Here is a 17488-nt window from a genome sequence, read left to right on the forward strand (position 1 = left end):
AATCATCTGAGGCCCTTTTTTACGCGCTCCTTAACGACCTTCACCTAAATATATCTTTTCCTCCGTGCTGCATCCGTTTAGCTGGCGTTGTTGATTCCTTTTTCTTAATTGCGAGCCGGGCAAAAAGTGCAAGTTACCAGATAGTTGGCCCACATAACTAATGAGTGGTGAATAAGGCGACAAAAACTTGACACGCCCGGTGGATATCCGGTGCTTTTTGATCGGCTTTCCGTCTGATGTTCGGAGCATCTTGTTGATGCGTGCGCCTACTTCATCGAGTAAGAAATCTATTATCAATTCGAATCTAATTAGCTTTCATTACTGTCCCAATCCCCTTATTTCACGTCAGTACCTTAATTCACTCTCGCAACTATCATCCTTAATTCATTCATGCCTCATTTATGTATTCAAACGATAAATTATTTCTATTATGGAATTGTATGAGCCATCGCACTACCATGGCTCATTTTTCTGACATCGATAATGATCAATCAACTCTGAAGGCTTGCGTAATACTATCTCGTGTGTTAACCTCGTCACTCCAAACAGAATTTTCAGGCAGATCTCGGGAAATGGGGAATAATGACGAGAAAAATCGGGTAGATGAGAATCGGACCAGTTTTCTGTTAGGAACATGGTGGTAAAAGGCGCTCCAATTCTCACATTACAGGATCGGGGCTGAGTTAAAAGAGTGAGTAGAGTTCTTATTTTTTCCCTTCATCGGGGGGGTTCGTTCATGGGATACCGAATTGCTGACGCAACGTCTACTCTTTTCTTCAATAATGCGCGACGATTCTCGGGAAAATGACGCGTCTCTGGGACGCATTGATGGAGATTGGGGGTGAGCGTGCATGTGCGTGGGGGGGAGGGGCGTGGAGTGGGCCCGTTACCATGGCGACCCCCAGGGAGCAAGCGAAAGATTTACTGCGCCTGTTTCACAAGGGACCGGGAAAATCACTCGCCACTTATGGCACCCTGGGATTTTCCCGTGATCCACTTGGGGTATGTGACGACCGTTAAATGTCCCACACCACTTATTAACTTATTTTTTTAATGTGTTATTTTATCAAAGATTTTCCGAATATGTGGAAAAATTCCATTTGCGTCTTCAATATAATGATCCCTCGCTTATTGATAATGTCCATGTTTAATCTCCCGAGCAAAGATTCTTTTCTTAAATGGCTTAGTTATATCCACTCTTTATTTTTTCCCATATTATTAAAGCGTCTTTTTGGTGGATGGACTTCATATCTATTAACCAAAACTAGTTAAAACTGACTTTACCAATCAGTAGCCTGTTAGGTACAAAATATGTATCAATTATTTTGGAATAGAATGCAGTTAATTATATTGATTTTTATTTCATATCTGTTTCACTCTTGAAATGGTTTTCCAAAGCATTTTTTTCGGCTGGTGTAAGCAAGGATGCATTTCTGATTTGCAAAATTTAAATCAAATTGGTTTTAGCAAAAATTTAACATTGAGTTAAGTCCCAAATGTCTTCAATTTAAGTTTTTTTGCACTACTATGTCCAAATAACAAAGATTTTTGTTGCAAGAAGAATGAAAAGCTTGATGCAGCTCTAATACATCAGCACATAAGTAAGTCATTATTAAGCCATCTTAGCATCACCTGAAAGGGATTTTAAATTATCATAGTAGTAGTTTTTAGGGGAGGTGACCGGCAGCCTAGGTCATTTTTACCATTACGGATGGATGGACAAGGGAGGAAGGGTGAGAAACCCGGCATTGGCATTAGCCGACTCTTAACGAGGCGTCCACAGTTTAACGTCACATCTGATGGACAATGTACTCACTCAAAGTGCTCTCCACAAAGCACCTCAAGTAGGGGTCAGGATACCCCTGAAAAATATCTGCGGTCTCAGTGGGAAGCCAGTATGTTTGCCACCACACCATTGCACATCTCTTTATGAAATAATCTCCTCTAATTCAACTGACATTGGAATATATAGTGCTACAATTTTTTTATTCCATTTCGTTTTATTGATGAATGGTTAAATTTTTACTGCCGAGTTCCACACTGAAATGTTTAACACTTTAAAATTTAAATGCTACTTTAATTAACCTATGGTACTAGGTGGCTTGATTTTGAGCAATTATTTTAAAAGAGTTACAGATCTCTTAATAACAGGAATTTCATGTACAATTTAGTCAGTGCAGGGTAAATATTCTCTGGAAATTTCATTATATTAATTTAGGGGGAAATAGTAATACAGTAATATTTGGCCAACTGTGTATCAATAAATTTGGTCCTCACCTTTGGCATTTTGTCATATGACAACTATGGCATGTTGTTCTTCTCATGTCCTGTTACTGAATGCCACGCACACCCATGCAATGTTCAAACTTTAATATTACTAAATATCATTAAGCCAACTCAGATATGTGGAAAATTCTACTTTGAAAGGAAATACTTTTTCACCCCGACCTGTCAATTGAATACTAAATTATAAGATTTTCATCCCACCCCCCTGCTTTACTGTAACCATCTGTCCAATAATCAGAATGCATTCAAGTGTTTGTTTCAATTCACCCACTCAAATTTGCCTCTTCTCTTCTCCTACAGGCTTAAAATCAACAAGTAGAAGCAACATGCAGTCGTCATCATCCTAGCATCTTCAAGCTAGCCTTCCCAGGTGCCTCCTCTCCCATCTCCCCCTGTGAACCAGACACATCTGCTTCTGTTGGTCGTCTCTGTGAACCAACAAGGGAAGGTGACTCTGGGATGGCATCTCGATCAGGTCACAAGAGTCAGATGTCACGTCAGCGTTCGATGGCAACGGTCGAGGGGGAGTCCTACCATTCATCATGTTCATCCTCGGGGATAGCTCTTGGCAGTGCAAAGGGTGGGAGTAGCAACCCTGTTGACAAAGGGGGAGGAAGTAGTAGTGGGAAGAGGGGACTGGCAAGGTTCTCCCTCCGCCGTTTACTTTACAGGTGAGTTTTTTCCACATGCAGTGATTCAATGTGAAATGTGCAAGCATGGGTGCTTTTCATAAAGGTGACTGCGGGTGATTGTAACAAAGAGGTTTATGAGCAAAAGAATTTTGTTTTGATAACTTAAGTGTGCAGCAATAATATAAAAATTTGCATAATATAATGTATAAATTTACATTCCGTGCATTTTTATTGCATGTCGGATTGTCCCAAGTTTTGAAAGCAAAGTTGTAATTTCTGTGTTTCCACTTTTGTGTTCTAATTTTGCAGTGCATTTGTCTTATTTTGATTACTACAAAAATTTTCAAATAACTGGTTATTTTTTCCCAAAAATATTATCTTCTTAATTACTGTGCAAGTTCATTTTTCTAATGCAATTACACTAACTAATCACATGACTTTTCTTTTGTGTTAACCATTTTCTTGGCTAATACAAAAGTAGTGATGCTGATTACTATAAATATTGTGATATTTTATGGTATCAGTTGTAGGATTTATCATGTGATATATTTGGTAAACAGTGGTATGGTTATCATGGGGTCACATTTTCTGCTTGACGATCATCGGTAATGGTGAAATCATCACTATTGCCAATATTTTCATCGGTATACAACAGCAATGGTAAAGCCATGTTTAAATCTGGATGAGGGTTATTTAAAGGGAGCTCATATGGACCACCACCCATGACCATTTTCTTCTGCATTTCCTGTGCCTGCATCCTCTTTCTTTTAGTTTTATAGTTGTACCACACCTTTCTCAATTGCTTCCAAGTGTACCGTATGCACAAATGGCAAATAGAGTTTACATCATATTTGTTAATTATGAAATTGCTTGTGATTTGTGAAAGCCATCATAAAATATATTAGTAACTTAGGTTACCTTATTACATTGTAACATTAAAAATATATATTTTTCTATAAATATATATGCAATAACTATAGGTGCATTGTACCAAAATTTAAGTGATTTTGCATACGGCTGAGTAAATGCACTGTAAATTATAGTTTTACGCTTTGAAATGTAATACCTCTATACTATTTCATTATTTTACTCTGTGTATTCATAATCTTTATTTGGTTAATATTTATAATGCTTCAATTATTATTGCCTCACAAGGTATCAATGTATTGAACTTAAGGTGCCAAAATTGAGAAAATTACTTTAATTTTTTTCATCCTTTTTTGAACTCTTGGTAAAAACAAGAACTTGGATTCAGGATAAAAGCTGCTATTATGTAATCCATAAGCTGGTATGAACATGTTTAAATTTCTGAGACTATAACTAGCTCTTGATCTGAGGTACCAAATTGTTTAACATAGAATAATCTTATTAGAATTTGATTAAAATCGTTTTCATAATAATTTTTGGATTTGTGTGGTGGCTAGTGTACTAGCGACCCACCTTGACAGCCCTGGTTCATTTCCTGGTAATTGTAGTATTTTACTTTGGTATCATGATCCCTACTTTGGGTGCTATGTGATGGGCACTTCAAGTGGAGTATACTACTCAATGAATGGAACGTTAAATTGTGACCCCTTAACACCTTTGGTTAAGGGTAAGCTGATGCAAATGCTGGGTTTCCCTACACCCTTCCTCCATTACCTAAATAACCTGCCCTGACTAAATTATCCACATGGTGTGAATCAACTCCACTACTGGTCACCTCCCTGAATAACTTTTGCTGCAATATAGTTAATGAATTTCTTAGACTTGATAATAAGGATGTAGCATGTTCTCTCTTCAATTTCTCTCTAAATAAAAGCTTTGCTCTGCGAGTCTTTGTGGATTGTAAACGGGTAATCATTGAAGTACTACTTGTCTGCAGGAGTCCATTGGTGAGCCGGCGAAGTGGAGGGGGAGGCAGGAGTGGTGGTGGGGGGATGGGGTTCACGCTCGGCGCCCTTGAGCAGACTTCGAGGCAACAGCTCCAGCAGGCCCTGGCAGCCGTTGTAGGCGGTGGGGGTTTAGGAGCCGAAGGGCTTGGGGTGGGGCTGGGGCTGGATATGCGGAGGCGGAGAGGTGTGGATGTGGAGAAAGGTGCAGCAGGGTCAAGGCACAGTGCCAAAGGTGCAGATACACGGTGGGGGAAGCCATCCAGGGCCACAAGGGTTAGCTCAAAAAAGGTAAGGGCTGTTACACATAGAGAGAGGTTTGGGAGGGGCCTATTTTTTATGTCACCCTCCAACATTGCAGTATGACTTTGGTTTCCGGTGTAATTGATTTTGCTACAATACCATCACAGGCACGACTTGAAGGTTATGCATTTCTAGAATTTTGGTTGAAAGAATTTGGTATTCTCCTAGCCTGGAAAAAAAATGAATAGCCATTGAGTCCAGACACATAAAACTGCTAATCTGTGGCTGGGATTTGATTGATTGCTAATCAATTTTAATTTGATGGTGATATTAAATTTTATGGTTATGCTTCCATTGCAATATATTTGTCATTGCATATTGCCTGAATTCATTTGTGGCTTCATGACTGTCTGGTACTCTTATCCACCCCAATGGTATAGCCTTTGTTTGGCCTCTATTTTAAAAATTTTGCCTAATGGTAATTATCAGTCTGGCATATTCATTTTGGATTAAAATCCCTGAAATCTGCTACAGCTGTGACATTCAGAAAAAGGTGAATTACTCTCGAGAAAAAAATGAATATGACCTGAAAACCAAAGGAAATGGCTTAAAATGTTTTAATCACTTTTATCAGAATGGTAAGGATAAATTGAGCATCCTATGGGCATTTTAAGACTGACTGTATTAAGTAATATTTCCTTAAACCATAAATGGTTTTTTATGGCTTAAGGAAATATTATTTAATACAGTCACTCACTTATATCATACTTTAAGTGAATATTATCCTCTTCATCTATTTTTTTTCTATTATTGGATAGTTAGCTCTTTGGTCATGAATTTCATAAATTCTCTAAAATGTGTGCAAATTATACCTCAATAAATATTTTTAATAATTGAAATTATATAATTTCAAAGCAAGCTAGGCTACTTACTTTTAAAGTCAGATATTCCCATCATATTTTGAAAATTTGTTATGATCAGTTGTAAATGAAGTTATAATCGAAGCACTTATCACCATTCTGATAGCCTAATGTGGAACTGACAACTGACAATATTGATTTGAATTCGTAGAAAAATTATGGGTGTAAATTTTGAGTGGAATATGATGTTCATAATATTGGGAGGAAGAGGAATTAAAAGTCAGTCACAAGTTGTGACTCTGTATGGGGGAAATTAGAAAATATGAGGAACTGTTTCGTGTTTTGTAGAAGTTAAGTTTCAGCATGTTTTTTTCAGGATGCCAAATCCAAAACTCCGAGTGCTGCAAAGAGTAAAGGTGTGTCATTGGTTGAGGACGCATCGTGTGTGCTTCAGGTGGAGGAAGAGGAGTCTGGGTTAGGGATGGTTGAAGTTAACTTGAATGGCGAGGACGGTGGGGTGAGGGAGGTGGAGTGTCCCCTTTGCCTCTCTGAGCTGCCCCATGAGTATTTTCCCTCACTTGGGACATGCATGCACAGGTCCTGCTATGACTGCTTCCAACGATATCTCAGCATCGAAATATCCGAGTCTCGTGTGGCAGTGGCCTGCCCACAGTGCTCGGAGCCAATGCATCCTAATGGCAAGTATCCAAGACTGGTCTTTTATCTTTTTTTTCTTTTCATTACCTTCAGTATTTTGTTAATGTTGAAATGACATGACAACCTAGGGTTTTGGTTCAAATCCAGGTGAGGGAAATAAATAACTGAACCTAATTTCTGTCCTTCCATCACTTAATCGCAATAATAACATAATAATAACATCGCCGACCCCGGTGGCGGCGGGGTAACGTCCTCTTCTGCCATTCCAAGGGTCGCGGGTTCGATTCCCGCCTGGGTGAGTTTTCCTCCACCTAGGGCTTGGGTGTTTGTAAATGTGATCATTGTTATCGTTGTTAATAGTTCGATGTAAAGGCCAGAATGCGCTGTTTTCGGACTTATACTGAATAAATAAAATAAATAAATAAATAAATAAATAATGATATTTATTTCGAAATAGTTTGAAAAAGGTAAGGAAGTGATACTTCTTCCCTATGTCTGTGACTTGAATTTCAATTAGGCTGAGGAGTTTTTGAAAAAGGAGGTGAAACAAAAGAAATTATCATTCTCAGCAACTCATTTTAAACGCGCCTACCTGTTTTGCATAATCCCCTTCTCTTGTCCAGTTAGCTCCAAGTAGAGAGTTTGTGTTCGACATAGGAATTAAATTAGGATGCCTGTTTTAAGGATGTCTAATAAAATTTTACTTTGCAATAAAGTTATTTACAAATTATCATTTAGCTATTTTCAGTTATGTTCTCATTTTCAAGTATGAAAAGATAGAATGTATAAACCCCTCATTTTGGGGATAAAAATAAAATGTTTGCTCTTTATTAAAAATGATTATGTCAGAAGAAGCTTGAATTTCTCAGAATTAGCTGCTGTAAGTGGGGTGATAATTGAATTGCTTAGGTTAAAGATTGCTTAGATTAAAGAAACATATAGTAGATACAACTTTGCAATATTGAGGGGTTGGACCATATATTACCTCGTGAGAGAATGTTGTATCCCACTCTACACTCGTTGTATGGAGCTGGATGATTTTCTATTTGTTGCCATGTATATTTGCTTGTATGATACCATCAGTAGTTTCAAGTCATAAATATCTTGAAATCCAAGGCTATATTAAATCATTAACGTTTTTGGTGTAGTGTAATGGAAGGTGAAGGTACTGTCAGGAGGAAAGGATGGAAAATCGTTGTAAATGTTCAAAGATAAGTCAGGAAATATTATTTGAACCAGGGAAGATAGAACAGAGATAGAAGGAATATATTGAGGAACTATATGGTAAAGATAGCTTCAGTCCAGATATACTGAACAATGAGATAGAAAGATAGATATAGGTCTTTATTTGGGTGAAATTGAGACCAGGTGGTCCCTTCTTAAAAGGCATTAAGGGAGATGAAATCAAATAAGGCCATGGGAGTACATAACATTTCTGTGAAACTACTAAAAGGTTCACGAAAATGTGGTAGGAAGAGAATATATGGACTGATTAGAAAGAAAGACAGGGACGTTGAGTAAGGATGTTAAGAAAAGACTCGTAAAAACTTTGATATGGAGTGTAGCTATGTATGGCGCGGAAACGTGGTCGTTGAAGCAGGAGGATAGATGTAGACTGGAGGCTTTTGAAATGTGGGTGTGGAAAAGAATGGAGAAGGTGAAATGGAAAGAGAAGAAAACAAATGAGGAAGTACTTGATATGGTTGATGAAGAGAAGGGAGAAATCCTATGGAGGCAGGAAAAATGGACGAAGGGCGTATTGATCGGTAGTGGGATGCTGAAGACTGTAATAGAGGGGAGAATGTTAGAGAAACGAGGAAAGGGTAGGAATAGGATAAGGATTTTGGATGGGAGGAAGGGATAAAGGAAGTACACAGAGATAAAGGGGGACTTGTTGTAGAGTAGGATGCTGTATTGTGTTTTGTGTGGAGATATCTATTTGGTAGGTGTGTCCATCCAAAACCTACCTTAACCGGTATATTACCTAATATGTGTATAGTAAAGACATTAGGCCAGCAAGCTTAAATATAGAGAGTGAAAATGACATCTAGCTTAGGTTCAAGGCTTACTCAATGGTGGGATAGAAAAGACCATAAGAGATGTGAAATCAAATAAGGCCGTGGGGGTAGGAAACATTCCCACAGAACTAGTTGAAGCTCCTCTCCAATTATATAATTGGAGAGAGAAATGATGATAGGAACATTGAATAAAGAGGTTAATGAATGGCGTGTCAAAACTTTAATATGGAGCCTAGTTTTGTACTGCACAGAAACAAGGTTATTGGAGGGAGAGTATTGACATAGATTGGAGGCTTTTACTATGGGGTGTGGAGGAAGATAGGAAAAGATGAAGTGGGCATAAAGGAAAACAAATGAGGTGGTGAGAGGATTGTTGGGAGAAAGCCAAAAGAGGCAGGAAAGATGGATTCACAGAATTTTGATTGGGAATTGGATGTTGAAGACTGTGATAGAGGGGAGAATGTTAGACAAGCAAGGAAGGGTCAGGAATAGGATAGGGATGTTCAGCAAAATGAATAGAGGAAGGAAGTGTACAAAATTGAAGAGGGATTCATTTGGTGTCCAATGAAGGAGTGTTTACTCTGGTGTCCGATGTCAGGTTTGGAGAGGCAAGTAAATGAATTGTTTTATAATTGTGTAGGCTGTGTCATTCCAAAACCTACCTTAACCAGTAGCTTACATAGTGCCAATAATAATGGTTATCAGTATTGATGGATAAAATATACTTTTTGTGAATATTATGCCATTATATTCTGCAGGATAAAGTTAATTGTTAATTATAAAGTTGGAAAACATGATTTGATTTTCTCAATTGGAGATAACGAAATCTTTTGAAAAATGTTCAGTATTATGCTGGCCTTTTATTTGGCACATTAGGAGAAAATCATGTTAGCCATTTCATATTGGTAAGATTTATTGGTTAATGGCATAAAATGTTTTTCTTACTACGGAGGTTTTCATGTTAAAATTTGGCTTTATTTCTATTCCAGACATTCGCATGATCCTCAACGACCGGGCTTTGTATGAAAAGTATGAGGACTTCATGGTTCGTAGGGTTTTGGCTGTGGATCCTGACACACGATGGTGTCCTGCACCAGACTGTGGGTGAGTGTTGGTTCTAGAGACTATTGGTGTGCAACTAGACTGACTTATAAGTGCAGATTTTGTGAAAACATGTAAAAATTGCTGTCCCATCTATGGCTCTTGTAGTTTTTCTTGGTATTGTCATGTACTAATATTTTGAAAATCGATTATGTATATTTTTTCCCTTTATTTGCCTGAGTACCTAAGGGTCCTAAATCATCAATGCAATTTTTTTAATCTTATGGTATCTCTTTCAAGCTGAAGGAACTATCAGTAAAAGTGCATATCCTCTCAGCTGTTTTGTGAGAATCCCTTACTGCTGACCTGAACTTATATTAAATTAAATTTTAAAATAATTAAATTTGTAAGTGATTAAGTTTCAACTTCTTCAGGCTTCAATGTCAGGGTAATGAGAGTAAAAATATAGTTATCATACTTTTTCTTCACTCTGGATTCAATATTTTCATGTTAATAATTGCTTAAATCAACATTATTTTTATTGCAATATATTATTTCTTTTATCATAAATATGAAATTTATGCTTTATATATATTGTTTTTTATTTGAATTTTCTATTTTTAAATACTCTTTGTAAGGTATAAATCTTGCTGTAATTTTTACGTTGAACTATTTACATGTGAGGAAGGTCATTTTAATGGTATGATCGTTTCTTTCGCTGAGTGGTCTTTTCACTGAGACATCCTACTGAAAGATCAATCTTTTTGATTCCACACACTTTTAAATACTTTATGATTAAGCTGCTTTGATAGAAATAGCTAAGACTTGGTTGATATGATGCTAGTGAAATATTACTACTATGCAAACATATTGCTTTCCCTTACCTTCCATCCTAGGAAATCGTTTGGGCTCTTTTTAATGTGATGAAATTGTAAGCGTTTCTCTTTCTGATAGCGCTTGTTTCTTTTACTGGCCTAAAATGGGAAGTTCATTGTAGATAATATGCAAAGAACACGGTTCTCTTTGGCTTTGAGTTTCAGTGCCATTTACCCTTGTGACAGTCCGGTTGAATGAAGTGCAGTTGAATCAAAAGTGATTTTAAGAAAATTTGTACGTTTTTATTTTTCTTGCATTATATATAAAGAAATCAGTCCAATGACAATGATGAAAAGGCTTCAATACACTACAAAGCATCATTGAGTCTCTTGAGATGGAATGTCTTGGGGTGACAGAGTGCTACATATCTCCTCATGTAGGTAGATCAAATGCCGGGCAGGAGAAAATTCCGGGTAAAAAGGAAAGGAATTGTGTAGTTTGTAGGGGAATACATGGCCAGCAGGGTGGTCCCAAAAAGTGTGCATTAATTGTAAAAAAGGTGTGCTTAGCAATTGTTTGGTTTGCCATAGATGCTAGATGAATGATTTGTCATCAGACTTTTCTACAAAATGTGGAAGCGCACAGAAAGTTATGCAAATGAAAAGTAATTCTTTATTTTTTTATAATTTTCTCCACATGTCTTTTTGGTTAATTTTCCTTTGTAGTTTAGTGTTTTTATAGTAAAATGGTGAAAACATGTATTATTATTGATCCTTAAAATCAAATTATTTTGCTAAAAAATTTTTTCCATGATTAGTAGACTAATTAATTACAATTATTTTAAGAGACGATGTTACCTAATTCAGGTACTATACAAGTACTACTAATACTTGTACAATAACGAAAACTGCATGTGGATATCTTTAAAAATGACTTTAAAGTATTTTTTTCGATGATAAATTTGATTAAATTACCATCCCCAATTTTTGCTAGCACTGCTGGCAGTATACAGCCCTAAGAGGGTTAACATTGTTTTTGTTGAACGGTATATTGATAGTATTTGATGCTTGAACAAGGCATATATTTTTTGTAAAATGCTGAATTGAGTCAGAAATGAACGTACTGGAAAATGCCATTAAAAAATGAGATTTGGGACCATGATGGTGAACCGTGCTATTTTAGTACGTTAAAGTGATAATGATATATTGGAAAATGAAGATTTAATTCAATGATTGTATGGCAGAAAGAATCATATCTTGTTCAGTGTGAGAAACTGATTTCAATACCATATATAAGTATTTTGGGAAAAATTCTTCGTATTTTTCAACAGTCTGCATTTAGGTTTATACATTTAATGCAATAATGCTTTAGTTTGTTGTTCAGTTCCAAATAGCGCATTTGTTCTATTTATGCAAAACAAGTATATACCGGGGGTAATGAGTTGGAATTATAATTCACATCATTGTTACAGCTACAGCTGCAGAGGAGTGAGCTGCTATGTTGACTCGATAGAGAAGGACTCTTCTGTGATCCAATTGTGAAAATTTATATTGCATTTAGGTTTACAATTGTTCTAATAACAATGCATAGTGTTCACGAATAATAGTTGGACACTTTTCTAAATTCTCAATGAACATTATTCCTTGTGAATCCAAAAAAAAACAGTAATCATAATCTTCCTAGTTGAAGGAACGATCTTTGCCTTCTTTGGTGCAGACTCCATGCTGGAAAACGATTACTTGGATTCTTCCTTGGTTACTGTGCATAGTGGTATATCCATTTTTTGTCCACAGCTATGACATGACTCCTCAAATACTATGAATTCACTAACACAGCTGTAAATTGGCCTTGGAGCATGTAATACAATTTTGTTTGTGATGAGTTGTTAACAATCATGGCGCCCATCCTGCAGATGGTTTTCTCATGTTCAAATACTTATGCAAGACATTATGTACACTTTCTTTTGAAATGCTTACGTCATTAGCAATTTCATGGATCTCCACTCTTCTATCATCCATTGCCATATCATGGATTTGATCAATGATATAGGAGTGGTGACCTCAACGGGGCATCCAGAACATTCAGCTTCATTTTTGCTCACATGGCCACCCCAAAAATTTTGAAACCTCTCATAAGCCATTCTAATCAAATTCACAGATTTGCTGTAATGTTTATCAAATTTATCTTTGTCTCTGGGAGTGATTTTATCGATGAAATGTTGTTTGATCGAGGCACAAAATACTACTTCACCCATTTTTAGGAAAACAGTGGATTTCCTCGATTTAAACACTAATCATAAAGTAATTGACTGACCTGGCTGAAACTTTGTGTGCGCTACAAAGAGATGCTACTAATTGAAAATAACTTCAATAAGCATCCATGATGCCAACTGTCTGACTCTGCATGGACTTTTAAACTACCCTTGTATAAAAGCAGAACATTAAATGTGGAAAATTTTAATTCATACTGTGTGTGTGAGTAATTGTTCAACATAGGTGTTACTAATATCAGTAACTGTTACTAATATATGTACTAGTTCTTATGCATGTTTTTTATTATCATATCAGTGAAATTTGCTAGCAATAATGAAACTCATTGATTATGTTGGAACCTCCGAAGGATCCCATTAATAGATAAAGATCAATCAAATATAATCATAAGCACAAGAATGAGAGCAACCATACATCGAATTTAAGGCAATATTGGTGTGACTTTCATTCAATTTTTTCTTCCAAGTGTAATTTAATTGACTAGTGTAAACTGTGTGTCACTTGACTCAATTTTTAATATCAAGTTGTTGATGTGATCCTATTGTCTGATTAATGCCTCAAATATAAAAATGTTTGATTTATATTGTTCAATGATGATGTTGATAAGCATTTTCATAAAGTATCATTTTTAGGGAAATGTCATGTATAGGGAAATGGGGTTACCGGTAGATCTGACTTTTATGGGTTTATGTTGTAATAGCTTTAGGGAAGACAAACCTGGGAAGAAGTAGTTGAAATGGGCCAAATGAGGTTTGGTTACATTTTTACCTGTAAATGATTATGATGTAATTTCTCTGCTATTAATTGATAATCTAAGAAAGACTATACAGTGGCAGATTTAAACTTTAAAAAAATTAATTTTACTAATTTTCCCAGTAAAATTAGGAAGTATAGACGATGACTATTACTTTCTCAGGGATAGGCATCATAAACTGAAATGCATGTGATATTTAAGGTAAAACGTTTTCAGGAGAGTAACAGTAAATTTTTTGATGAATTCAATATTATGAATGTTGTTGAGTTTTTGAAATATAACATGATTGAAAACTCCCAATGTTGTGGATGAAGATGTGATGATTATCATAAGGAAGGTTAATGATTAAATAGGCCCACCGTTTTTTGCATGTTCTTCCCATTTGGGCAGAAATGCTAATTCTTTATGTTTCAAATGCTTATGGATCAAATGTTCATGGCCACAAGTCAAGTGAATATTCATATTACCTAAGACCCCATAAGGCAAGGAGTGAAGTAATGGAATCACAAAAGAAAGACTTGAAGAAGAGGCTGTGAAAGATGAAGTCTACTTGTATTAGTGCTGATGAATGGAATTAATGGATTCAAATGTGTAGAAATAAAATGAATGAAAATGGGTTATTGTTAGATTGTAGATATTCATTCAGTCCTGCTATGAGCTGTAGTATATTTCTTCTTCTGTTATTTTTTGTAAATGGCTTGAACTCTCATTATTCTTATAGATTTGCGGTGATAGCATCTGGCTGTGCATCATGTCCCAGGCTGAAATGTGAGCGTCCTGGCTGCGGTGCTCACTTCTGCTATCATTGCAAAGCACCATGGCACCCCGACCAAACATGCGATGCAGCAAGATTGGAGCGATCCCAGTCACCCTCGTATCTCCACTTTCACTCGCATCATCACCATTCGCACCACCATCACCACAGCGCCAACAACCCCTCGACCACCTCGTCAGCTGGGCAGTCATCCTCATCAGCTGCGTCATCGTCTTCAGGGGCCTCGTCGTCTCACGGCCCCGGGCCACTTCCAGCGTCCTCATCCACGTCCTCACACCACCGCGTCCATTCCTCCTCCTCTGCGTCCTTTGGAATGGATTCAGAGAGGGGTCACCATGGTCACCATCATCATAGTGAGTATTGTTTCATTATCTCATGCTGTTTAGAGTAGGTATTTCACTCATCAATTGAAGGAGGTAACCTTCATGCTCTTATCTTTCTGTGCTGGCAATGTTGAAAGAAGTCTGATTTTTAGTTTATGAAGGGAAACTTACTCTGTGCACTGATTTCTGCCAGATTACTTTATACTCTAATGTATACATATATACTTCATTCACTTTTTTCACCTTCAACCATTGTTTTTAAGTTTTCTTCTTTTTGTGAAACATTTACTTCCATTTTTGCCTCAATATAGGTTAATACTTTTGTTTGCCCAATCTTCAATGAAAAAAATCACCCATCAGCTTAAATTCAAACCTCGGAAAAAATTTTCCACTTCCTCAGCGCTATGCAGTGTATCATAAATAGCCAAGGTTTGCATTATATTTCATTGAGTTTTCAAAATATACATCAATATCAAATAATTTTTATTTTGATTACTATTCTTTATATTTTGGATTCATATAGATGCTTGTTCTCCAACAATTTGACCTACTCAATGAGCTGTAATTCATCTGATAAGGAGTAGAAAGATACTAGTTGCACTGTTTATAGTTGGTCATAAGAGGGATGATTGAAAAGTAATGACAAACAAATGAGACTGCTTTTGAAAGAGCAGAACACCCTCAATGCAACCAATCTGTATTACAGGATATTCAGATGTGAAATTACATTGATATGGAAAAGGATAGCGCTGTAAAATGTCATTCAATATTTTACTCATTCAGAGTACCCCAAGATGTGGTTTGGAAGAAATTGAATGACAGAGCCTAGTTAAAATTAAGGTGCCAATAGGAAATCATAGTAAATCTTCCAAACTCTTTGGGCATGAGCCCTTCCTGCTTTTCAATTACTTCTGAAAAATATTTCTTTCTCTCGAGATAGTGGTCTTGGAGGTGAACGTAGATGAAGTGTTTTGCAATGCATGGTGGCCCACCACAATATTATATTGAAAACAAATTGACTGACTTCATTTTGCTGACTCCCACTGGTTTGAATGGAAAAATCAGAGTATGAAAAGTTAAAAGTCATGTTCAAAAAGTACCAATATGCTTAAAAATATAAAACATTTTTTGGTTACCATGTAACAATGCAACTTATAACATATGTGTGGTTATTTCTCCATGTCCAGAATCCTGCAGCAATAAAATATTCAAAAATAACATTTTTCCAAATTATATTAGTGATTTTGGGGGTGTCAATTTTCTGTTTGGGCCAATATGGTACTCTGTGACTCTCATCTAAATTGATCACATTCACCCATGACTTTTTCAGTCCACCCCCTCCTTAATTTCTTCTTCCCTCATGTAACTATTTGACTCCCATCCATTCTCTTAACATGGTCAAACCACTATCACTATCAATAAAATCAAGTATTTTTTCAAAATTTCATCTTTTTTTCTATAGACCTTGTACAGGTATGACCTGTATTCTTCTTCCCATTTTGAACAGAAATGTTAGGTATTTTACATTCCAAACATAAATTCATTTGTAGTTCATAGACCTAAGTTAGAAGTAAGCATTCACAGAACCAAAGATCTTATATAAATCTTGAAAGAGTGAAAGCATGCAGAAGGGGTGACAGTGAAAGACGAGGTTTACTGTATATTGGTTGTTCTTCCTTTTCATATTGTGATTCCCTTAGGATTTACTGGAAGAAGGGGGGCTAAGTAACATGTTTCACACAAATAAAACCATTTACATGCATATCACAGACAGTAATTAGCATACCAATAGTTGAAAGTTGCTTAAGTGTTAAATTAAAGTGAAATAATTTTTCAGGCATTTAGACTTATTTTCAGTTTTTAATAAAATAAATGTTAGCCCTGTAATTATTTAATAATTTAGTTATCCTCACTTTGAAAATTACATATATTAGGAATGCTTGAAAGCTAAACATCCAATCATTCGAAAAGTTATATTACCAAAAGGCATCACAGTAATTTTTAATTAATTTCATAATTATTTCAAGTTTAGTAAGGATAGCTCATGGGTAATTATTAACTAAAATTAGCTTGGAATGATTTAAAAATTTTTAAAGGCATAGAATATGTTTGTCTTCATTGTTATTTTCTTTTTCACTGTCTTTACAGGAGATGATATCAAGCCATGTCCCCGATGCCAGGTTTTAATAGTGAAGATGGATGATGGGTCTTGTAATCACATGACATGTGCTGTTTGTGGAGCTGAGTTTTGTTGGCTCTGCATGAAGCAGATAAGTGATCTACATTACCTGAGGTAATTAGAATTAGATATGGGGTAGGATTAAAAATGCTAATGGCTATATTTTTAAAAGGACCTCTAGCATTCAAACATTCTGGCTCAAAAATTTGGATGTTTATTTTGAAATTATATAGTTTAAAATAATCATATTAATATGCTGAGAGATAACATAGAGATATTAAAAACCTCTTTTTTTTAGAAAATCCCCGGGTTTTTATTGATAAAACACATTAATGCTAAAATATTATAGAAAGCTACAAATTAGCATGGCCACGCCTTGGTCCATTTCATCACTACAGATTTTGGCTTGATAACAGCTCACTCACCCTTGAATATGGCATTATGACATGTCGATAATATCATTTATGGCTAATTAATGTGTGAAGAATTTCTACTGTAAATAAAAGTGTCAATTTTGGATTAAGAGGAGGAAATGATCCATATTTGTGAACACACGATTAGGTGGAGTGAGCATCATGCTTTAGAGTCACAATATGACTTAAGTAGTTACAAAGTGATTCAGCAGAATATTAGTGAAATCATAGTGATCAGCTATGCAAATTTTCATATATACCACAAAATTCGCATGGTCATCATCATGTGGATACAGACCGTATATCTGAGAAAGTTTGAGGCATGTAATTTGTGTAGATTTTTTCAGTGT

General features: G+C 36.0%; 1 protein-coding gene and 1 long non-coding RNA gene across 2 annotated transcripts in view; both read left to right on the forward strand.

The window, feature by feature from the left end:
- LOC139696227 (uncharacterized) overlaps positions 1-2743 on the forward strand; it is a 146153-nt gene extending 143410 nt beyond the window's left edge. The window contains exon 3 of the long non-coding RNA XR_011702600.1: positions 2587-2743. This is a non-coding gene — a long non-coding RNA (uncharacterized lncRNA). The remainder of the gene's footprint in view (positions 1-2586) is intronic.
- A 2-nt stretch (positions 2744-2745) lies between these two features.
- The window catches only part of LOC139696873 (E3 ubiquitin-protein ligase RNF19B-like), a 113115-nt gene continuing 98372 nt past the window's right edge, over positions 2746-17488 (forward strand). Inside the window, exons 1-6 of the mRNA XM_071595752.1 lie at positions 2746-2957; positions 4783-5080; positions 6269-6590; positions 9557-9671; positions 14170-14576; positions 16695-16839. Of these exons, the coding sequence (XP_071451853.1) occupies positions 2746-2957; positions 4783-5080; positions 6269-6590; positions 9557-9671; positions 14170-14576; positions 16695-16839 (1499 nt within the window). The remainder of the gene's footprint in view (positions 2958-4782; positions 5081-6268; positions 6591-9556; positions 9672-14169; positions 14577-16694; positions 16840-17488) is intronic.

Source organism: Hetaerina americana, unplaced genomic scaffold (genome assembly GCF_022747635.1).
Source record: "Hetaerina americana unplaced genomic scaffold, ioHetAmer1.1.p SCAF_7, whole genome shotgun sequence".
Taxonomy (NCBI): Eukaryota; Metazoa; Arthropoda; class Insecta; order Odonata; family Calopterygidae; genus Hetaerina; species Hetaerina americana.